Source organism: Tiliqua scincoides, chromosome 2 (genome assembly GCF_035046505.1).
Source record: "Tiliqua scincoides isolate rTilSci1 chromosome 2, rTilSci1.hap2, whole genome shotgun sequence".
In the NCBI taxonomy this organism is placed as follows: domain Eukaryota; kingdom Metazoa; phylum Chordata; class Lepidosauria; order Squamata; family Scincidae; genus Tiliqua; species Tiliqua scincoides.
Genome location: NC_089822.1, coordinates 20,176,282 through 20,201,129, shown reverse-complemented (window position 1 = coordinate 20,201,129; position 24,848 = coordinate 20,176,282). Strand labels below are relative to the sequence as shown.

At 44.9% G+C, this 24,848-nt stretch overlaps 1 protein-coding gene across 2 annotated transcripts in view; it reads right to left on the bottom strand.

Annotated features, from left to right (window-relative positions):
- Positions 1-24,848, bottom strand: part of PARP8 (poly(ADP-ribose) polymerase family member 8) — a 188,260-nt gene that overhangs the window by 36,891 nt on the left and 126,521 nt on the right. For both annotated transcript variants that reach the window (XM_066614239.1, XM_066614240.1), the window contains exons 8-14: positions 21,860-21,920; positions 20,163-20,253; positions 15,850-15,916; positions 13,683-13,808; positions 7,342-7,906; positions 4,964-5,017; positions 4,765-4,860 (exon numbers count right to left, since the gene is read on the bottom strand). In XM_066614239.1, the coding sequence (XP_066470336.1) occupies positions 4,765-4,860; positions 4,964-5,017; positions 7,342-7,906; positions 13,683-13,808; positions 15,850-15,916; positions 20,163-20,253; positions 21,860-21,920 (1,060 nt within the window). The remainder of the gene's footprint in view (positions 1-4,764; positions 4,861-4,963; positions 5,018-7,341; positions 7,907-13,682; positions 13,809-15,849; positions 15,917-20,162; positions 20,254-21,859; positions 21,921-24,848) is intronic.

The window sequence follows — 24,848 nt, the reverse complement described above, 5'->3', positions numbered from 1 at the left end:
GCACTTCCTGCTGATACTGAAAAAGCAGGCACAGGTCAGAATGAGACACCATGGTGGCACATAGCATCTCCCCATGCTTTTCTCCTCTTCCCCTTGGTAACATCAAGTAGTGTCAGATGTATGGCATGCTGGTACATTGACAGTTTTCCTGCTCCTGTTAGTGAAATTGTGACAATGCCCACTATGGTCCAAGCAAGCCACTATGCAAGCTTGCACAGGAGATGCGTGCAACTGTTTTAATTTTTTTTTTCTAACGGGAATAGCAATAGGATGCTGCCACTTTTGAATGGAATAGGCTGCTTACCCCTTTAAATTGCTTCTGTTTCCATATTCATTCATGAAACGATATGACTCTTTTCCTCAATAGAGAGAACACAGCTGAGAGTGGGGAAAATTTTTTTAGCAGGTGGGGAATGGAAACACAAACACTGACGTTCTATTAAACTGGAAGCCTCCAGCAGTTCTTTTGCACTAAACCCCCCCCCCCCACACACACACACACACACACACGAGAGCTCTGTTGGGTGATTTCTATCCCCAATAGCTTCTCTTCTCTGCAGAGCATTCAGGGTTGGGAAAAGCAGTGGAGATCACAAAAGGAATCATGAAGCTAGCTGGGGCATGTGAGGGAGTGAAGGCCCAGGAACAATGTAGTCTCAAACCACTTTTCATAGAAAACTCCATATGATTCATTTGCATATGATTCATGCCACAGCTGGAATCTACAGTCCCTTAAAGGGCAAATCACATTCCTCTTGTTTTGGTCTCTCTCTGTTTTGCTTTGCTGAGCTTAAATAATAATAATAATAATAATAATAATAATAATAATAATAATAATAATAATAATAATAATAATAATAATAACTTTATTTCTACCCCGCCTTTCTCCCCGAAGGGACTCAAGGCGGCTTACAACATATTAAAAACAATTTAAAAAACAAATAAAAACATATTAACACATACTAAAAACAGCAGTCAGAGTAAAAAAAAAATAGGTAAAAAGAGCATAGAGCAGCAGCAAGTCATAAAAGAATCAGGCCTGTAAAAAAAAATATTAAAAGATGTTAAAAAGATGTTAAAAGGCCAAGAACTCAGAAGGCCTGTTTAAACAGAAGGGTCTTCAGGCCTTGCCGAAAGGTCTCAAGAGAGGGAGCCATTCTTAAGTCAAAGTTAAATCTGTGACAAGTTAAATCTGTGACAAGTCTATTTTTTTTAAAAAAAATGCCAAGAACCAATTCCCCCAATAGGCTTCTTTTTTTTATTTGCTTAGGTCCAGCTGTGGATTGTCTCCTCTTCCAATTTCTAATCTTCTTCATTGTTATTCCGGGATTCCTTTGAAGCTGTTTATCTAAACAGAGAAGGCAGCAGTAGCTTGCAGGCTCTCTGCTATGTGCTAAGAAGCTGAATGAGAAATCCTGTGTCCCTGAGGTTTCCCTCAAAAAGCCATGCCTAACAGGCACAAATGAAATGAAAATATCCCACAAGCCCTTCTTGAACAGAAATGGGGGGGGGGGGTTGGCAGTGACGTGGAAGAGCATAGCCATCACAGTGAGAAATCTGCTCAAGATATCAAGCTCAAAACAGCCTGTTGTTATGGTACAGTTGGCTCTCCTTATCTGTGGGTTTGGCACCCAAGTATCTGACTCCACGCAGGTGACAACCCTGTGTCTGGAGGGCCTCAAGAACCTCCTGGATGCAAATGGAATTACATTCAGGTCACATCTGGCAGGTGCTCTGCGGCTCAGGGATGCCACACTCAACATCCAGGGCCTCAGAAAGATTCCCAGAGGCATCTAAGATGCCCAGAGTGACTAAGATTTTCTGGTGACTAAGAAGTTTCTGGAGGAAAAATCCATTATGGGGTACAAGCCATGAGGTGTATGTGCAACCTCCTGATTTTAGAACTGGGGTATGTCAGAATGCCAGATGCAAGGGAGGGCACCAGGATGCAGGTCTCTTGTTATCTGGTGTGCTCCCTGGGGCATTTGGTGGGCCGCTGTGAGATACAGGAAGCTGGACTAGATGGGCCTCTGGCCTGATCCAGTGGGGCTGTTCTTATGTTCATCTGGGGGGCACCTCCAGTTTTCAGTGAACATGACCTCCCTGTGCCTCAGAGCACTTCCCAGATATAACCGGAAGGCATTTCTTCCTTGAGACCCTCCTCTATTATCTGCAGATATCAATATCCATGGATGTGTGTGTCCAGGAATGGATCCCCCACAGATACTGAAGGCCAACTGTATTTGTTCTGAGTCTCCTTTTCCAGCACAAATGTCCACCTCTCTTTGACCTCCTGGTCATTCTGAGACCTACTGGTCTCAGTGTAGAACCTGAAGTTGGTGACCTAACTGCAAAAATAGTAGCAGCCAAAAAAAGGAGAAGCCTGAGTGACTGCATGCCAATATTCCCAGCTACCACTGCCAACTGATGGCCAAAGACTGTGGAGGGTTAGTGTGCCTAGTGGTTGCCTATTGCTAGTCAAGTTCATGAGGCTTTGCTGTTGCCTGCATGATAGTATGCAACAATTTTCCCTGCCAGAACTTATACTTCTGACCCAGTTCATGCGGTGTGACATTGTACCTGCACAGAGACATCTAGGGCTTGCACTGCATAAACCTGAGACTGTAGGGGTGGCCAGCAAGTGCATGGTTGTTGGGCATTTCAGCCTCTCTTAAAATAATCTCCCCTCTGCTTTCAGACATGTTGGCTATCTTTGGCTATTTGTTTTCAGTAACAGGAGTGGCTACTGTCTTTGTCACAAAGACAGACCAACAGGATCTGGCTTTCTGGCTTGTTTTAGGAACAGCCATCCACACAAGGGCACACGACAGCACTAGAAGCTATGAAAGAACCTAATTTTTCTGACAGACGTATTTTATGGATGAGCTGCAAATGCCATTGGCTACAAGCCTGACTCCCCAAACATGTCTCAGAAAGAACCAGCTGTGTGCCAAGACTAAAGACACCCAAAGCCTGCTGGCTGCATGGCTGAGAGAAGGACATAAGACTCCTTGGCTTCATTCTCAATATCTTTTGAGCTTCTGAAATCTGACAAGGAAGGTCAGAAAGATTTATTTCTCCCTTGGGCATACATTTGCATATGCCAATCCATGGGTTAATAAAGAATTGTAAGAGAAATAAACACAGAGTAATTTATTTTTTTTAAAGATTAAGTATGGCTTACAGTACACGTAGTACTCCAAAAATGACAGAGCACCAACAAATGGAAGTCTTTATGCCACAGCTCTTCACAGGTATCAGAAAGGGTGGGGGGTGGGGAGAGACGGTCATGCAAAGCTCACCTCGGCCATGGCCTCCCTGGGAGAGGACTTAAATCAGTTCCCCATCTGTAATATGCAGATAGTAACACTGGTCTACCTTACAAGGTTCCTGTGAAGATGGTTGGGATATATGGAAACAAAAAAGAGCAATAGCTCAGGAGCAGAGTGCATGTTTGGAACACGTATTTTTGAAGTGAGGGGAGATCCTAGTCGTCTCCACTTCAGGTGGGGTCAGGTCAGGCAGAGTAGTGCCACATGATCCTTGCAGCAGCAAGAGCACTGCACAGCACTCATATCCAACTGGCCAAGTATCACCCAACAAACAAGTACCACCAGTGTTATTCATGCCACAGAGTGAAGAACTCTGTTGTAATCATTGCACCATGCAGGGTCTCAAAATGGTGTCAAGATCCCCCTGCTAGCTGGGCTCCATTTATGCAGCGATTGTCCTAAAGAGAGGGAAATCCAATGTTCCTATTCTATTCATTTCCAGGGGCCATTTGCTGTATCTCTTCTTTGTCTTTTTTAAAACCTGGTAAGATGCAAAAGAGAGCGACTAAGATGATTACTGGGCTGGGGCACCTTCCTTATGAGGAAAGGCTACGGCGTTTGGGCCTCTTCAGCCTAGAAAAGAGGCGCCTGAGGGGGGACATGATTGAGACATACAAAATTATGCAGGGAATGGACAGAGTGGATAGGGAGATGCTCTTTACACTCTCACGTAACACCAGAACCAGGGGACATCCACTAAAATTGAGTGTTGGGAGAGTTAGAACAGACAAAAGAAAATATTTCTTTACTCAGCGTGTAATTAGTCTGTGGAACAACTTGCCACAGGATGTGGTGATGGCGACTGGCCTGGACGCCTTTAAAAGGGGATTGGACAAGTTTCTGGAGGAAAAATCCATTACAGGTTACAAGCCATGATGTGCAACCTCCTGATTTTAGAAATGGGCTATGTCAGAATGCCAGATGCAAGGGAGGGCACCAGAATGAGGTCTCTTGTTATCTGGTGTGCTCCCTGGGGTATTTGGTGGGCTGCTGTGAGATGCAGGAAGCTGGACTAGATGGGTCTATGGCCTGATCCAGTGGGGCTGTTCTTATGTTCTTATGTGGTGGTTCCCAAACTGTGCGCTACGGCTGCAGCAAACTCACAGGGGCACTGGCTTTCCTGAGTGCCACCATTTTGGCCAGGCTGAGATCTTGTGAGATACTGCATGATCTCAGGGGAATGTGTGCTCATTCTTTGCACAGGGGATAAGACCTAACATCTGAATAGGGTTTGCAGACAAGGCCCTTCTCAACATCTGAGAACAGAAGGGGATCAATATCAAGGCAGGAGCTATCCACAGGTCTCAGGTTATATCGTACTTTGGATAGTACTTCATTAAAGGTATAGTCTCGACTTTGCCAATTGTTTGCGCCAGAGTTTTACAGGACACACTCAGAGTGCACCAAATAATAAATCTCTGAATCCACTTACCCTCAGCATGGGCCCATTCTGAAACACATGCGGTTCATCGCAAACCACACAGTATTCATTTAGTACCGGGATCCTCTGCTCAGCAAACTCAATTGTCTGAGAACAATGAAAAAGAGAATAATACAATCTGCTTAAAATAATTAACAAACAGCTCAACCTCCTCCAGGTTTCTGAAACAGATTAGGCATTCTTTTCCTACCTGCACAAGAAAGCCGTGGTCTCTTACTGGAACGGATTTTGCACCATAATTTGGCTGTTCAAAGAAAAGAGAATAGAAGGAAAATCAGCATGAGTAAGGTAGTTAGAAGTATTACTGCAGGCTTCTTCAAAGATGGAAAGTGTGTTGCCACTTCTGTAAACCACAGATTTGTCAAGTGGTTTGCATTCTGAATGCTATCTACTTCTCAGACAGCACTCAAGAGAAAACGGTCTGTTCCCCCCCCACCAGTTTTTACTTGACTCCTTGTGTGTGTATGAAAAGTTGTGCATCCATTCCCAAAAAATGGAGATACCTTGTTCTTAGCAAAACACACACACACACACACACACACACACACACACACACACACACACACACACCACTCTTTCTTTAAAGTACAACTTCCTCTTTTCAGAGCACGTTTCTGTGTATATACAGATCCAAATCCAGAATACAAATCAGCAAATGTAACATCGATGTCAATTGGGGTTGGTTCTCTGTGCCAGCTTGCACATTGCTACAGGGAGCAGAAAGGGCACTGTACTAACATCTGCTGCTGGAGCTGCTCAGTGGCAGAACACATGCTTGGAATGCACAAAAGTCCCCGATTCAGCCTCCAGCATCACCCGTTAAAAGGAGCTCCATTAGCTGGGCTGAAAAAGATCTGCTTGAGATTTGCAGAGCACCACTGCTAGTTAATGCAGAGTACACTGGGTGAGATGAACCACTAGCTGGCCTATCATAAGGCAGCTCTCTGGGTACATCCTCCTTGACTAATATCAAAGTTATTGGCACCAGAGAATGACCCTAACCCCCAACCCCCCTCCCCTTTATAACCATAACAGATATAGGCCAGGATTCAGACAGGTGCAAAAGGAAGAAAAAAGTGCCATGAATAGCATATGAGTTCGCACAAACTCATAGGTAACTCTGTGGATGGACTTGCAGGGAGGGAGAGACAGAGATTTTTGGTCATGGTACATTGCTGTATAAGAAACTATTCTCTATTTTAGACTCCATCTAGATGAATCCCTTTGAGCCAACAGTCTATGGTTCATTATGAAAACCTTTCTATACCATCTGGATTTCAACTTGGTTCATATTCAGAAGGATCATTCTCAGTTTGTATTACTGGTTGGGATGGACATAGCGCGGAGGATGTGTTCTTCTGGATGTGCAAGGCTCATGACTCAGGGAAATGAGTAAACATCCATATTTTGCATTTTACCCAGAAAATTACTGGGAAATCAGAACCATTACCAAAACAACCTTATACCCCATTCATTATTACAAATCTGCAGTCTCACAAGAACCAGAATGGTATACTGGAGATAAGGCTGCACTAGGATCAGAGAGCCCTGGGTCCATATCCTTGCTAAGCCAGATATTTCCAAAGCCATCTGGTAACAAATTCCACATTTACAGAGAATGAGAATTATGTCCAAATAGTTGTCACTAGGTCAGTGGATGGCCCAAGTCAGAGTCTGCTACACTGTGATTCCCAAAGTGCCAGGATAGTGTAGTGGTTCAGGAATTGGATTTAGACCTGTAAGATCTAGGTTCAAAACCCCACTCAGTCATGAAGCTTCCTGGGTGACCATGGGCCATCTACCACACAGTGTTGTTGTGAGGACAAAGAGAAGAGAGAAACTATGTACACCAAACTGAGCTCATTGGAAGGAGGGTGGTATAAACATGTGAAAAACAAATAATAATGCTTTGTGATGTTCTTTGTGTACCAATCCATATTTCCTTGGGAGAAACTCCCAGAATGCACTGTATGAGAAACAATATAATGGCTAGTATAACCCTGGTTATACTATCAACATCACAACTACATACTGGTATTGTGTCAAGATTGCTAATCAGTGTACATACAAATACATCCCCTTCTTGACATTGATTACATACATACTACTCAGACATGAAGTTCCTGCAAAAGTCACTGCCAACCCAGGGACTGGCACGCAGTACAGCGGTAAATGTTTGCTACTGCTAAATCCCCAAACATATTTCTAAATTCATAAGCATCTTCAGATTACACCCTCAAGTATAATCTTGCAATATCTCTTTCAATAATAAATCCCAAAGGAGCCATTCACGTTCACCAATACAAGTGGAGATTGAAATGTTTTCTAAGGCTGTAGCCAACAACTCGTTTAAGCTGGAACCTTTCCATTAATTTAAGCAAGATTATCCTGGCGCTATACATGGATGATGGACTGCAACTCAAGTGTATGAGCACAAGAACTTTTCAGTGCACTTTTACCAAAGCTCTCCTTTCCCTGATTTTCTGTCCAGGTTACGTCGGAAAACATTTCATAAATATGTGGGGAGGGGGAAAAAAGGAAGCCCACAGATCAAAACTGGTTACGCACAGTGGATTGTGAGGGTGATGATGAAGATGGTGTTAAGATACCAATAAGCCCTGAGGTAAGGGAGAGCCGTCTGCCCTCTGCTATGGTAGGTTCCTTGAATAACTCCATTTTAGATGACTTGGGGGCACTGGAATAAGACTTGCTGAGTAGCTTGTGGTTCTTCAGCCCATCTAGTTCATCCATCCTAAGGTTACTGGAATAAGACCTGCTTAAAAGTTTGTGGGGCTTCAAAGTACTGTTGTGCTCACACCGAGTATCCCCAGAACATGGTCGACTCAGCAATTTGTGGGGCTTTAAGGTGATACACTCGTCTGGTTTGAGGGCTGCTGAGCACGTATGGTTCAACAGTTTGTGCGATTTTATGGTCATGGCGTGCTCAGCCCTGGGATCGCTCGACAATGAGCGACCAAAGGTTCTGTGAGACTTGGTGACACATGAGTCCTCAGCTTTCACTGTGCTAGAACAAGTCCTTCTCAGCAACTTGTGGGTTTTTGAGATGCCATCTTGTCCAGGTTTCAGTTTGGATTTGTTTTTCCCACAGCCTGGTGGAGGATAACTTGGCGACCTTAAAAAAAAAAACAGAGAGAAAAGTTAACCAGGTCACTAATAACTTTCTTCAAACAGCAACAGAATATTGCTTTTGTCCAGTGCAAAACTGTTGCACGTACCTATGGCCATGAAGAGTGAAGCATGCTGATGTGGCTTGTGTCAGTGGTCAATATGAAGGGGAAGAAGGGATTCCTCCCTCCCCCTCCAGCAGTTTCAGTGCGCCCTTCACTCTGATTCTTCCACCACCTCCCCCCAGCCCACCATGGATAAAAACCACATTGATCCCACTTCCTTAAAAGCAATCAAGAATCAGATTTCTGCTTTCTCCCCATCCTCTGTTCTGACATGGGGTTTAAAAGGAACATGTCCCTTTAAATCTTAAACCCCACACAAGAAAAGAGCACTTTGCTCTCTCCTTCCTTCACTCCATACTCACACAGCTATTAGAATTTAAAGGGACATGATCCCATTAAAACTTTAAACCCTACAGAACAACAGAGCAAGGAGAGGGGGTAGCAAAATGCTTATCCTTGTGAGAAATGAGAACACAGCCATTCAGACTTTAAACTGTGTGAGAACATTGCAGATAAGGAGGTGTTTTAGACAGAAGGATGAGCGCAAGTGCCACCTTGCAGAGGATGCAGCAGCAATAAGTAGCAATATCAGGCCAGTAGTAGACCCAGTTGGCCCAGTCTTGCCCCTACCCATAATTTGGAAATCAAGCATCTCCTTCAGTTCTCATGACTTGTGAATGACTGTCAGCAACTCAAGCCGTGAAAGAAAGGGGGGTATAGCATAGTAACAGAGCACATGCTTGGCATGCAGTTCCAAATTTGATCTCTGGCACCGATGAATGTTCTTTTGCTTTGCATTTAACCTCAGGATACCTGCAGAGCACATTTCCATAAGATGTGGTGATGGTCATTAAATTAAATAGCTTTAAGAAACAGTGGATCAATTTATGGATGATAGGTCCATCACAGTGTATTAGGCATGACAGTTGGTTCAAACAAACCTTTACATTCAGAGATAGTATGCGTTTCATAACCAGAAACAGGGGACAAATGAACAACAGGAAATGGCTGTCTACTATCATGCCTGTCAGGGCCACAGGGGAGGATAGCCTTTGCTTTCCCGATAGCAAAGTGGCACGGGACTTTGCCAGATTTTCAGACTGGCAGAATGGGCAGCAAAATGGCAGATGCGCTTCAATGTCAGTAAGTGTAAAGTCATGCACATTGGGGCAAAAAATCAAAACTTTAGATATAGGCTGATGGGTTCAGAGCTGTCTGTGACAGATCAGGAGAGAGATCTTGGGGTGGTGGTAGACAGGTCGATGAAAGTGTCGACCCAATGTGCGGCGGCAGTGAAGAAGGCCAATTCTATGCTTGGGATCATTAGGAAGGGTATTGAGAACAAAACGGCTAGTATTATAATGCCGTTGTACAAATCTATGGTAAGGCCACACCTGGAGTATTGTGTCCAGTTCTGGTCGCCGCATCTCAAAAAAGACATAGTGGAAATGGAAAAGGTGCCAAAGAGAGCGACTAAGATGATTACGGGGCTGGGGCACCTTCCTTATGAGGAAAGGCTACGGCGTTTGGGCCTCTCCAGCCTAGAAAAGAGACGCTTGAGGGGGGACATGATTGAGACATACAAAATTATGCAGGGGATGGACAGAGTGGATAGGGAGATGCTCTTTACACTCTCACATAATACCAGAACCAGGGGACATCCGCTAAAATTGAGTGTTGGGCGGGTTAGGACAGACAAAAGAAAATATTTCTTTACTCAGCGTGTGGTCGGTCTGTGAAACTCCTTGCCACAGGATGTGGTGATGGCGTCTACCCTAGACGCCTTTAAAAGGGAATTGGACAAGTTTCTGGAGGAAAAATCCATTACGGGGTACAAGCCATGATGTGTATGCGCAACCTCCTGATTTTAGAAATGGGTTATGTCAGAATGCCAGATGCAAGGGAGGGCACCAGGATGACGTCTCTTGTTATCTGGTGTGCTCCCTGGGGCATTTGGTGGGCCGCTGTGAGATACAGGAAGCTGGACTAGATGGGCCTATGGCCAGATCCAGTGGGGCTGTTCTTAAGTTCTTATGGGAGCGTAGGAAGACAGCACAAGAAGCAGGCGATCCCAAACAGAGCCAAAGAAGTAGACACGGGCTTGTTTGTTGCAGAAGCAAGTATTGGTAAAAGCAGGCAGAAGAGTAGTCAGTCAAACGGTTCAGAAGTCAGGGATACAGCAGGTCACAGTCACGAGAAGGCAGTCCAAATCAGTACATAAACCAGCAGCATGGAATGTAGAAACTCCACCACAACAACCCACACCTTGGTGTCTGTGCTTGCCCCATATATACCGGGGCCAGCCAATCAGAGTAGGGTGACCTCATAGTCACAAGACAGTCTTGTGACCCACTCTGATTGGCTGTCCAGTGGTGCACTGCACCACTCCACCATAGCCTACGTGACTCTGCACACATCTCTCCCCAAGTCACCTGACTCCCACCTGCAAAAGGTGCAACCGATTGCAAATCAGTATACAGTGCTGCTGTTCCTTTAAGTACATTTTATACCAGGCCTGGACATCAAGGCCTCTCCTGCCATATCTTGGCTTACAACAATTCAGGGCCTGGGATGCCAAAGGCCTGACAATGCCCCTGTAAACTTTCAGAGGCAGGTGGCTGGCTGCTGTTTGAGACAGAATGCGAGACTAGAATGACCTTGGCCCAACCCAACAAAACAATCAGCTGAACGCTGGAGAGTTGCTGCCAATCAAATTAAAAAGAACCAGACTAGATGGAACCACACAGTAGAAGCCAGATCCCAGTTAAGAGTTTAGATCAGGGGTGTCAAACATAAGGCCCGGGGGCCAGATGCGGCCGCTGCAAGCTTTCTATCTGGCCCTCAGCTGCTGAGCAATGCTGAGGTGTTACTGCTGACACAGCAGCCCACATAAAAATTGGGCTTTCCTCTATCTGGAAATATGAGCAAGTTTTGCGTATTTTGTCATTTGCAGCTAATGAGTTTCTTTGTGAGAACAAAGTGCTGATTTCTGGCCAACAGCTGCTTAATGATGTCACTTTCTGCTTAATGACGTCACTTCCGGCCCCCAGCAGGCGCCCTGAATACTAACTTCGGCCCTCTGTATGAAACAGGTTTGACACCCCGGCTTAGATGGTGAGAACAGAGTGGCGTGAGCTGAAATGCTATCTGATGCCACTTTGGGTCTGCTGCCTCTACCCTAAATGACCCCTTACCATGCTCCTCATGCACTGTGGTGAAACCTTCCCACACTTCTGGGTTGCACAAGGAGCACAGGAAAGAGGGAGAGGATTTGTTCTATGCTGGAGGGAGCATGACGCAAACCAGTACAGCTTGAATCGGCAGTCAGTCGGAGAGAAGCAGTGGTGGCAGGTGCAGGGTGAAAGGCAATCCTTCGCCCCCCTCAGAGCCATCGCAATCTGCCACCAATGCAGCCCACTTCAGGTGGCTGGGTGGATGGTCTGCAATTTCTTGAAAGTCATATGACCTGCTGGGTGTTTCGCACTCCCACATTTCCTTTAGGGCTGCCATCCGATGAAATTAATCTGAATCAGTCAAGTGTATTACAGTTCACTGGTTTATTCATTTTGCATGCCTTTGCGTAAGGGCTAAGCCAAACTTACCGGGGTCACAGCACCCTTCTTCAGTGCCCTGTCACTGTGGCATCATTGCATGAAAATCATGTGAGATTTCGCATGATGTTGGTGAGTCGGGAAGAAGGCTCAGGAAGCTGATAAGTCAGGTGAACTGGGAAGGAGGGTCACTGGGGACAACCCTCAACACTCCCCGTGGGTATGCACTGTTTGGGAAACACTGGGCTAAGCAATAGTTCTAAAGAGAGACTCCATTGGTTTAGATCAGGGGGGCCCAAGCCCCAGCCTGAGGACTGTCTGTGGCCCTCAGGGACCCCCAATCTGGCCTGTGGGGAGCCCCCAGTCTCCAATGAGCCTCTGACCCACCACAGACTTGCTGGAGCCCACACTGGTTCGATGCTACTGCTCTCAGCGCAAGAACCAACTGTTCAATCTCTTGTGCGAGTTAGAAGCCAAGGGCTCCCTCCTCTGTTTGCTGTTTCATGTCTGTGAAGCAGCAGTGGCAGCAAAGGAAAGATCAGCCATGCTTTGCACTAGGCCTTTATAGGCCTTTTGCTATCATGAGACCTTCATTCATTCATATACTCGTAAGTTCCTTCTCTAATATATTCATTTATGTAAATTTATTCAAATTTTAAATGTAAATTCTTTTTTTTCCCGGCCCCTGACACAGTGTTGGAGAGATTATGTGGCCCTCCTGCCAAAAAGTTTGGACATCCCTGGTTTAGATTATGTACTTTTGTTGTGCCAGACACAATCTTTGTTGTGTGGAGGAGAGAAGAGTTTCAAGTGGACAAACAGTGAGAGTACACAGAACCATCCTCCCTTCTCCAAAGCTGGCTATTTTTCTTCTCCAACTTTCTCCCTCCCCAGTATCATTTTCTTGCAAGATTTTGGCAGAGCAGGAGTTTAGGAACTCTGGGGCTTGCACTAAGAACCTCAGCATCTAACACTTGGACATATTCTGATGGAAATGAATATAAGAAGAGCCTTGCTGGATCAGGCCCAGGGCCCATTAGTCTAGCTTCCTGTATCTTACAACAGCCCACCAGATGCCTCAAAGAGCACACACAAGAACACAAGATTCTTGCATCTCGCTGCCACCTTCCTGTATCTAGCATTCTATTTACACTCACACACCCGAGTGAAGAAACCTGAAGGCAATTGGGTTTAACTTGTGCTACAGTGACCAATTTTTAATGCATGAAACCTACTGAATATACCTTCCCTCCCTTGCCAGTATGGGGTAGGTGAAGAAAAAAAACCTGCCATCCATGGCCAATTCAGATGACAGAAAAAAAAACTTCTACCTCATTATGAGCAACCAGCTAATCTCAGACTTACCAGCTAATCTCATCATGGCTTATAACCTGTGATGGAGTTTTCTTCCAGAAATCTGTCCAATCCTGTTTTAAAGGCATCTAGGCTGGATGCCATCACCACATCATGTGGCGAAGAGTTCCACAGACTCCACATGTCTTCCACATGTTGGGTGAAGACATATTTTCTTTTGTCAGTCCTAATTCTCCCGACACTCAATTTTAGTGGATGTCTCCTGGTTCTGGTGTTGTGTGAGAGGGAAAAGAGCATCCCTCTATCCATCCCCTGCATAATTTTGAATGTCTCAATCTTGCCCCCCCCCGTCAGGTGCCCCCCTCAGGCACATCTTTTCTAGACTGAAAAGCCTCAACTGCTGCTGCATTTCCTCATAAGGGAGGTGCCCCATCCCAGTAATCATTTTGGTAGTCTCTTGGCCTCTTGATGTGCAAGCTTCAGAACCCTGCTCAGCTTAGAGGAGGACAGTGGGGTTTCACCACCAACCTCTGCAACTCACAGGCAGGAAGCTTCTCGTTGGGCTAAAGTGCCCAGTTTCAAAAGTCTGCTGTCAAAAGTGCCTCTGTTGACCTTTGCTTGGTCAACAGAGTAGTGCATTCTGCTTGCTGGACTTCAGACGGCAGAACTTCAGCTTCTCCAGAAGCTGTTGAGCTCAGGGACCCTGAGCTGTAAGTCTGGATTAACATTGAGCTTGCAAGAACCTTGGTTCAGTCCTGACTTAGAGGGATAACACGTCTCAGTGAAGCAAGATAAATAGTCTTTGTTCAACCTTCTGATGGAACATCATGGCATTTCTTCCACGTCCGCTTACCTGCGCAGTGTAGAAAAGATGTGCAGAGGAGATTTTACCTTCTTCTCTGACATTTTTTTGTTGTGCGTACTGGTTGATTTCTCTTTGCCATTTTTCCATTGTTGTGTAACAAACGTTTGCATGATCCTGCAAGTTCAAACACAGAGACAAATTTTTCAAGTTCAAACACAGAGACAAATTTTTCAAGTCTGACTCAAAAAGAGGCAATAGAACTCCCACCAGCTGTTGAATACGTTGCCCAAACCACAAGAAGAGAGATGAGTCTGTGCACCCTGTCATAAAAATGTGCACTCAAACAATTTTCATTTTGGAGTTCCATTTCTTCTGGGGGTTTACTTTTTTTTCCCCCATGTTTGCCCCCGGTCAGGCTCTTCCCCTTCAGTATGGACTGATTTGGTGGGTCCCAATTCATTTTTGCAGAATTTTCAGAGTTTTTAACATTTCAGAGTTTCCAGTGCGGAAGCAGACTCATACTCAATTAAAAAAAATTAAAAACAAAAATAAAAAATAATGTTCTTTTACTTTGTGCTAGAGGTGAAGGTGGAGTTACCCAGTCTGACTCACACATGAGGTTTGTAGACAGGGTCAGCTCCACATTGGTGAAAAAAATTCTGGTGGCAGAGCCAGAGGCAGACACGGAGTTGCACTGCTATTCAGCATCTCAGTTGTGGTTGGTTTGGCACAAAGTTCAGCCTGTCCACCCAATCACAGGGTGAGATTAGCTGGTCACCTTTGGGGGCCAGATAGGGATGTTTTGCTTTGCACCACGCTGATCTTGTTGTAAGGTGTTTGTCTTTGCCTACCCTGTACTGTGGTTGGTGAGGTGGCTCTTTAGCCAGGCTGGTGACATCTGGCCAAACAGCGCAAAAAAGGGCATAGGGAAAAGGAATCGGTGTTCAACCTGATGTTAGCAAGTGTCAGGGCAAGGGGAAACCAGAACCAGTCTCAAGAAGCTATCTGGCATGGGGTTACTGGCTGGGGACCATTTCAGCTGACCTGGAAGCCTTTAAAAGGGGATTAGACAAATTTCTGAAGGAAAAATCCATCACAGGTTACGAGCTGCAATGGGTATGTGCAACCTTCGATTTCAGAAGTAGGCTGCCCCAGAATGCCAGATGCAAGGGAGGGCACCAGAATGAAGGTCTCTTGTTGGCTTGGGTGCTCCCTGAGATATCTGGTGGGCCACTATGAGACACAGGAAGCTGGACTAGATGGGCCTTTGGCCTGATCCAGTGGGGTTCTTCTTATATTCAGCTCAGGTTGCAAAGTCAAAGGCTACCTGGCTTGATGTACTCCAAGTGGATGGTGTAATCCAGTTGCCTCAACCCTGTTGGGGTTGGCATTGAGAAATGTAGATCGGTTTATGGCAATCTACAACTTTGAGTCAGAGTGGGAACGCCTCAATCCACCCGCTCCCTTCCTCATCTCCTCCCCATTTCTCCCCTCCCCACCCTGTTCTGCTCCCTACGCTGACTTACAGATGCTGGAGGTTGCTAGCAGATGATTGTGGCCATTTGCCACTTGTGGTGGCAGCCCAGTGATGCTGAATGGCATGTCACGTTTTGAGGCAGCTATAAAGGACCGTGCACTGCCATAATGCTTGCTCTGGCAGTGCAAGGCATTCATAGAATTGGGCTGTGCTTCTTTGAAGAACTATCCTGAAGGAAAGGAGGGTAAAAGCCCACTAGAGGTAGAGGACGTGGGGTAAGAGAGTCTCTCACAGAAGAGTGGGCTTGTGACCCCAGTTTTCCCAAGGGCAGCTTTCAGTGGGCAGAAACCTGGTAAGTCTTCTCCTGCCTTGATTTTTAAACTAAGCTGAAAAGAGTTCAGAGTCTTTTAATGTTTGCCTCTCCTTTGAGGAAAACTTACTGAATCCTCGAATCTCATTTGGCAAACTCTGATGACATCTGATGACAGAGGTGACCGTTTTGAATAATGTCCATTTAGTACAAAGTGGGAAATAGATTAATTATGGAGATTTTAATTACTTGCATTATATCAAGGTATGTGCTACATAATCTACTGACATCTTAATCTATTCTTCTTTGGAGCCAGAGGTCTATGACTGTGTTATTAACAACTCAGATCTCATTGGTCGTAAAATTGTAGCCAAAAGTAGTATCATGCAACAATAACCACCCATATTGTATAGTTTTATTGAACTCACTTCTTCAGCTGATGCCCCAGTCCGAATCTTTCCTTGGTAGAGATCTGAAACACATCAACGGTGGGCACTGTAGAACAGAAGAGAGTGTCGAAATATAGAGGCAGGTTAATTATACTTTCCAAAACAACTGCAGCAGAGGTTGGTCTTCATTAACTATGATGCCAATTATAGTCTAGGAAAGCCTGGGCTCCCGTGGTTGCACTATGAACTTTGAGCGCATAGATGGATTGTACTTTCCCCATGGGGTCCCTACTGGTAGAAGCCATGCTGTGTGGTAGAGGTCATGCTACTCAGGATGAGGGATAATGGTGATTAAGGTCAAAATCCTATTCACACTTTCCTCAGAGTAAGCCCTATTGACTATAATGATACTTACTTCTGAGCAGACAGGCATAGGATTGGGCTCTAAGCTTCCCCAAGCTAAATTTTGGAATATGCTAGCTGTACATGAGATAATTTGGGCTCCATTCAACTTGGATCTGAGTTGCATCAATTCTAAGATCAGATCCATTCCAAATGCCAGATTTCTTTAAGGGTACTCTTTAGGTTAAACTCGCACTACCAAAAGTGTGGATCATGACCCACTGGTTGGTCGCAAGCTCAAGCAAAGTGGGTCACAATCTGGGCCCTCCAACCCACCCTTGAACAAGTTTGGCTCCAAACAAGAGCCATTCCAGAAGCCCCTTTACCATTCCAGAACCTCCAGAGACCTTTCTTAGCCAAGCAACCCACTCTACAGAAGTCTGTGGGCCTCAAATGGCCATGTCTTGTTTTTGGAAGCCAGTTCTGGTTTGCTTCTGAAACCCAGAAGTGGCTTATGGAGGTTTCTGAGGGCCATTCTGAGGACCATAGAGGCCTGTAGATTGGGTCATCAGGCTGAGAGAAGCCTCCAGCACCACCAGGAGCATCGCAACCCACCATAGAGGACAAGGTGGGTCACAACACTGCAAATTATGGGAACCCCTGCAGTTGGCTGTTTAATGAAAAAGCATCAGGCCACAAAGCCCTTGCTTCCAAAGCAGCAAGGCAGTCTGAGCAACTTGTAAGCAGCCATGCAAAAAAGCACTGCCTCACAACATCCTGCCTTGCCCCTTCTGGTCACTGACCCCCAGCTCATCCTCTTCCATGCCTCCAGCCGTGGACCTTCTGCTCCTTTCCTTTTTGATCTGGTACTGGACCCCAGCCTCTCCTCAACCCTGCCCATTACTTCTGACCCACAGTTCCTCACCCACCTGTGCCCAAATGAGACTTCAATCTATCTTGGATTGTGGTCAGACCAGTCAAGGGTTAACAGGAGACAGGGGCTGCAGTTAGGAAAAAGCTATGACAGTTCAGAAAAGCAGGGCAAAATAATTGGATTTTCTTCTTAAAGAGGAGAAGCAGGAAAAGTGGCTAATACATTGTTGCTCATTACTTCCTCCGGAACAGACAGATGAACAAGTGGACGGATTTGTACATTACGTAATGAGGGGAAAGACTCATTGCCCCTTTTCATAAGCTGATGGCCATTAGCTGTTGCAGCATCTTTGTTATGCCCTTGAGCTCCATCAGAGTCCAGACCTCTGGACATGCGTTAGCTGGAATTTTTATTTTTAGAGGGTTCAAGAGCTTTGGTTTCAGCTACAACATCAAGAGTGACCACTTGGGCTTTAAACCTGCCAAGATTATTGTCTTCTTATTGTCACATTCCATCTTGCAAGGGCACATCCAGGCAAGATATCATGTGCAATTGCTACCACTTTCTGTTTTTGTGCCACTGTTGGATACATTTGACTTCTGACCACACAGAGTTTTATTTCAGCCTTATTTGGCCACAGACAGAACAGCTCCTACTTACAGGGATTTTGCCTGAGGGTTTAATGTAAGTATTGATGAGAAGCAAGAAGGGTGGGTGAAGGACAGGAAGAGACTGGAATACATGATAGTTGTGTATTATTGATAAAGCATAAGATCTGAAGCGGGCAAACATTGTCACAAGTTGATGCAAGTTTCTTGCTTTTTTTCTTTTTTGGGAAGGGGGTGGGAAGGGTAAAAAAGAGAGAGAGAGAGAGAGAGAGAGAGAGAGAGAGAGAGAGAGGAGAAGAAGGAGAAGGAGAAGAAGGAGAAGGAGAAGAAGAAAGAGCGCACAGGAAAAACCAGAGTAGACCAAAGGAAAACAAAGTTGGAAAGAATGGTCTTTTAAAATGCTGCGATCTTGCCATTATGAATAACATTTATATTACTTAACTTAATTACTTAACATTATATGTTAAGTAAAAATGTCACACTTTTGGAGAAAGATGGCTGTGATTTAGAAATTATATGACTGCTAAACAAAGTGGCATTAAAGGCAACCATTTCTCTGCTACTTTTTTATGGTTTGTGGATTCTTGTACCTGTGCAATGAGGTGAACAATGGAATAGTACTAAGAACAGCAACAACAATAAACAATATATGACAAAAGGATGAGCAAGAAAATTTATTAAAAAGAAATTGACTCTGCAATTTTAACCCCTGGTTAGGTCAGTGCAAGTCCCTTGTGCCAGCCTGGGACTATTGCAAATGTGCTGGTAGACGTGTCTATGATGACTCTGGAATCAGTAAGCTGGTGCACGGATGCACGCTGGCATCTGGAGGCCAAATTGAGGCTCGACAGTGCCTGCAGAAGGTAAGTTCACACAGGGCACCAGTACGGGAGTTGGGGATGGCAGGTGGAGGGTGGAAGGGGGGGTTTTGGGGTGACGGGAGGCGGGCAGTGGGAGGGCCAGTGGGCAGGGCCAGGAGGGAATAATGCCAGGGTTTGGCACTTAGGCAGGATCCAAACCCCCTCCCGAGCCCAGTCTTATACTGGCCTGCTTGGATCTGCGCCACCTATTTTGGTGGCAAAGATCCGAGTAGCCCCATTGGGGTAGCTGTGGTGCGACACATGGTAAGGGAAAGTGACTCCTTTGCTCTGAGTTGTGCTGCAGCCAGCTCCAACCCTGCACTGGATACAGCGCAGGCCAACTAGCCTGCCTGTTCCAGCGTAGGTTAGGATTGAGCTGCCCGCCAGGTAGTATCTTGGCTTCCTTGAAGTGTTTTGCTAAGAGGCAGTACTGAAGGACACTGCAGCTAATTCAGGTTAAATGACTGTTAAACAAGAACCAGAAGCCCTGACTTCCTGGCCTTTTCAAGTCAGGGAGCTACACAGTCCAATCCTATGCATGTCTACTCAGAAGTAAGTCCCATTAGAGCCAGTGGGGCTTACTCCCAGGAAAGTGTGGATAGGATTGGGCAGACAATCTCATGTGGTCTTGAATTTAAAGTTTCCAGGCACTATTAACTTTTCTCCTCTTGTAGTTTGTAACTTGTGCCTTGTTAACGTATCTCTTTTAGACTGGAACACTGCATTGCAGAGGACTTGTGGCTGATGACAAAAGCAGAAGTTCCAAGTCTTTGGACTTTTCCCCTGTATCATGTAATGCTGCAAAATGTGTGACATCATTGCACCTAGAGCTTTCCCTATGAGCAGCAGCTAATAAAGCAAACATGAAGCTTGAAGCATGATAATGTCACATTGCACATATTGCATCAATACATATAACAGAGGAGAGAGGAGTCCTTCAGTAACAGGTGTGATTTCCATGCTTGCCTTCAAGCAATGTCTTTCAAATCATGCTCCTAGGAAACCTGGAGTTCCTCAGAGGCTTATCAGGGGTTCCTAAATGAGAAGACAGCAGTGGAGAAAATGCTTCCCTGAAACACAAAACGCCCATCATAACCAATCTTCCCTCCCAATACACACTCACAGTGTGTTTGGGCATGTTTCAGGCCTCACCACTGTCTTGTGTGAGTTAAAAGCTGCCTGAGAATGTGCCTCAGAATCCATTGGCAGGCACAAGACATTTTCAAAAGACAACTAATATAAAAAGGGGTTCCTGAGGTTAGGAAATCTGTGAACTATTTACATAAGAAGAGCCTTACTGGATCAAGTCCAAGTCCCATCTATTCCAGCTTCCTGTATCTCATAGTGGCCCACCTATTTCTTGGAGGGAATAAGGAATTCTGATCTGAAAGCTACCTAACATGGTGAGTCCATCACTTTACTTCATTAGCAACCCATTCCCATTGTTAATTACCCACACAGATTTAATAATTGAATTTCGGCAGCATTAACATCCACCCATTGATTACTGCTATGTCTCCCTCTGCTAAATTAAAGAGCCCTTTAGAATCCAATACCTTCTTCCCACGAATATAATTACGCACTGCGATCCCACTCTCCTAATTACTTGGTGGAGAAAGCTCATCACAGACTTCCTATGAAGGTATCATACAAGAGAAACAAAATTACCTGGGCCATTTAAATATTGTGTGAGTGAACAGTGCAACCGCACAATTATAGGCTCTGTGCGGATAACATCCCACGCCACTGCAATCTCTTCCTGAAAGAAAAGAACAACTGAAGTCATTAATCACCACCATATTTGTAGTCTACCTTCCTCATTTCTAGGGCTGGCAAAGGCCCTAGAAATTTGCGCACATAAGTTGCTGTCTAAAAGAGCAATCCTATTTCATGTCTACTCAGAAGTAGGTCCTAATTTGTTCAACAGGACTTACTCCCAGGAAACTGTGTTTGCAGCCTAGGTTTAGACTGCGTAGGATTGCAGCCTGAGAGCCCAATCTTATCCAATTTTCCAGTGCCAGTGCAGCTTTGCCAATGGGACGTCTGCTGCAACCTTTGGTGGGGAGGTAGTCACAGAGGCCTCCTCCGGGCTGCACTGCAACTGCACTGGTGCTGGAAAGTTGGCTAAGTCCAACTTTTCAGTGCTGATGCAGCTGAGCCAATAGGACATGCACTGTATCCTGAGGTGGGGACGTAGTCACGGAAGTCCTCTCAAGGTAAGGAAATATTTGTTCCCTTATATCAGGCCTGCATTGCAGCTTCATTGGCACTGGAAAGTTGGTTAGGGTTGGGCCCTAAATTTATTTTCCAACACATGAATTCTATCAGCATCTGCCTAATAGTAACTGGAAAGAGGTCAGTAATAAAGCACATACTGCATATGAGGAGAAACTGGATCCCCACAGTAAATGAATACAACACTTTTTCCCTTGCTCCAGCACTGTGTTATTTTTTTCTCTAGGCAGTGTTACCTTGATGGGCTCTCATACTACAATAACCAGTCTTCATATTTTCTTGCCCTGGGAATGATAATGATTTATGCCATCGTTAATGTACCAGGCTGCCATCTTCAAAGTGCCTTATCACCTTACGCTGATATACAGCTTGATCCTATGAAGACTTACTTGAAATCAGCCCCAAAGGGACTTGCTCTTGGCAGGTGTTTTTAGAATAGCGTCCGAATTAGTCCCAGTAAATTGAATATGCTACATCTAGACTACTTAGCGTAATGGCTTGAAGTCTTTCATCTTCAATCCAAAAACCTCACACCTCAGGCATCAACGCTTCCAGAAATCACACAGAAGAAGCAAAACAAGGGGAAACTGATGCTAACTGGTCAAGAAAAACTAGGGTCCTCTTGATGGACTTCTTCTCTGCCAACTCAACTAGTAGCTGGAAGATATTGATACAGCGGAACCCAAAGCAGAACTTTATGAAGTTGCCTGTCAATCGGCAAAGAGTCACCTTTTAAAGCAATATCCTCTTATGAATAGTAGGGGAAAAGCAACTGTCCTATGTCGTTTATTGTTTCATTTTGCTATTTTTATTTTGCTATTTTTTGCTATTTAAGTAGTTGTGAACTACTTTTTGTTGAAAAGTGGTTCATAAATATCCTTAACAACAACAGCTTACTCTGTGCCTTGAAAACAACCTTGATCATCTGGTTGCACAAGTAGCCCCACATGCCATGTGGTAGTGGAAACAGAGGATTTGCAAAAGCAGATTGTGATATAGCACGGAGGCTTTGCGTTCAAAGGAAAAAGCAGCCAAACGCCTGTTGGTGGTTGACTGCATATGTTGATGAGAGAGAGAGTCGAGTCTTTATTTCTGTTTCTTATACATTACTGTATGATTAGATTACTTACATCAAGAAAGCTAACATCAATATGCAGATCAATATCTACATCATCAATGGCTCCGTATTCCCTGAAAAGAAAGACATATGTTACAGCTAATGTTGATACTCTTGTACATCCAAAAGAGGAATAATCTTGTTAGCCGTCTGCATAATATTGTATAACCCAGAAGAAATTCAACCAGATATTTAGTCAGCAGAAAAAAAATCATTGAAGTCTTACAAAGAGGTCTGCTACAGTAAGCTCTTAGATGGCTTCCTACATCTCCAGTACAGAGAATGGTCAACACGGAAGAATGGCAGATGTAGGAGACTGCAGAAAAGTTAGAACTTTTTCCAAAAGACTAATTTATAGGCGCAATCCAGAAAGTGCCCTGGGCTGGTGCAAGTCACTTGCGCAGGCCAATGACTGCCGCAAAAGTGCCGTAAAGCACTTTTGCAAGGACTTAAGAGGAGGGAGGCCAATGTACGGATGTGCTCCTGCCTCCAGGTGCTGGTCCAACCCCCATTGGGACAGCACAACGGTAAACCCACGCCAGCAAAGCTAGGCCGGCATGGAAGTCTGGGGAGGGTGGGAGGGAGGCATTTCGGGACAGGGGGGAGGGTGGGGTGGCAGGCGGGCTCATGGGTGTGCGGCAGATGAGCAAGGGGCAGGGCCGGGATCCAGCACTTGTGCCAGATTCTAACTCCATTCCCAGGCAGCCCAGAGCAGCTCTAGGCTGTTTGGCTCTCCACCACCTCTTTAGGTGGCACAGATCTGAGTAGCCCCATTAGGGCTGCTGCGGCTACAATTCCTCTTGCCACGGCTGAGCTGCATTCAGCCCCAACCGCACATTGGATACTGGGCAGGCCAGCTGACCTCCCCATGCCAGCGCAAGTTAGGAATGGGCTGCCCAGAATATGAAAGATAGCCTAGGACCAATAGAGATGGAATATTAATGAATTCCTAATAGTTCTATGTCAAATAACAAAACTGGGAAAATGAATATGCAAAATAAATAATGAGAATGTCCACTATTCTTTAACAAATGTAATGTTCACAGTGGCTAAAAGCTGTGAACTAGGGTTGCCCCAATGATCACATATATAACTGACTGACTGCCCAATCCTAATGGACAGCCCAATCCTGAGCTGCCCTGGGAGACCCCGCTCGGTGGCACCACAAGGGCTGCCGCCGAATCCAGCACCTCCAGCGCCAATGGACTTGCGCTGGCCCAAACCTGGGTCAGGATTGTGCCCTGACTCAATCACCAAGCCATTTTAAAATTTCTACGCATGTTTATACAATCACAGTTATCATTTAACTTTTGGAAAGAGCACTCAACAGTTAACCCCTACTGAAAGTATCAGGGTTTCCCCAGAGCATAAGAGCCTGGAAAGATGAGAAAATATAGATTGCTCTATTATGTTTAATTTTCATTTGCACTGTATATATGATTCATTATGATGATGAGATTGTCTTTCCATTCTTTGCATGCCTAAATTGTTGCATATTAGTAAAAATACTGATCTGTAATCCCAAGCAATAAACAAAACACACCCTCACCCTTGCCCAGTTGCAGATGGTGTGCCAGCTAAGGAAGTCAATTGGATCTACGAGTGTGCCAGCTAAGGAAGTCAATTGGATCACTTGTAGTCACAGTGAACCCTAACTTCTCATCTAGACACAGAGCCAGGTGGAAAATAATGTTCACGGCATGTATATATCTACAAGAAGTAGTTTTTAATTGTTAAAATGCTGAGCTGTGGCAGACGGAGATTGCTGAAGGTTATTTCTGATCACTGAGGAGGAGAATTATCCCTTTTCAAAAGGCAACCCCAGTACAGCATGTTCCAAGTGCCAGGTGGGGTTGCAAACGCAGTAGTGTAGCTAGGGGGGGCATAATGGTAAGTGCCTCAGTACTGAGTAGGCAGCCCTTCCTACTCACAGTCGGAGTCATTCCAGGCAGCGATGGCAACACGCAGGTGTCACTGTTTGGTTAAGCGAGCACCTGAACACTGCCGTACCTGCCCAGAATGGCTCTAGTGGTGAGAGGGAATGACCATTATGGAGTGGTGCATTAAGGCATCTGCTGTACCTACTGTCTAGCTATGCTTGATGTCTTGGTGCAGACATCCAAAAATAACAGAGGAAGCAAAGAATGAAGATCTGTATTCAAGGGAGCATGTTTTCATCATCAAGGAAGTTATAAGCTGCACAGAGGTAACAGCTGCATAGAGGTAAAGATGTAAAAGTTTTTCTTCACAAGCCAGAAATGGCCAGTTTTTGTTTTTTTTAATGAATCAAGTCTCAGAAGAGCACAACAAATTATAACGAGGCACATTACTGAAGAAATTAAACATATTTTTTATATATTTATATAAGACGTTAATTTTACTTTCACAGTCTGTAGACCCCGAGGGAGCTTATTATCAAGGTATATATAGTTTCTCCAGCTATAGCTGTTATCGGCCATGCAATTAAATGATTATCTTATTCATTTTCTGCCTGGCCTTTAATTTCCAACATCCTCTATACTTAATGAATTTCCACTTAATTCAAATGGCATGCAATGAAAAAAAAAAAAAAAAAAGATTTCTCCCATAGACGTATTGTCCAAGGCACTGGAACGTACACTTACAAATTCAATTTATATGTCACTCAGCGGAATGAAACAAATGAATTCTAAGGAGTATTAATTTGGTTTCACTAATGTTCTGAATGGTTGGAGACAGCAACTGATGTACAGGCATTTTTGTGCCGCTTGACAGCAAACTTTGAAGTAGATGCTATAATCCAGCACCGTTGTTAGAAATCTGGAAAGTTGATGAGGACTGGTCCCTTGCTAAGTACTCTGGAGACTGATCACTGAAGATAAAACTCTACATTTAGTATAACATCAGCAGCAGAAGGTTCTTTGATGGTCCAATCCTATCCCCCTGCCACCGCCTCTGAAACTAGCATTCTAGCTGTGGGGTGCACTTTATGGCCATTGAGAATGGCTCTCCCAAAGTGTATG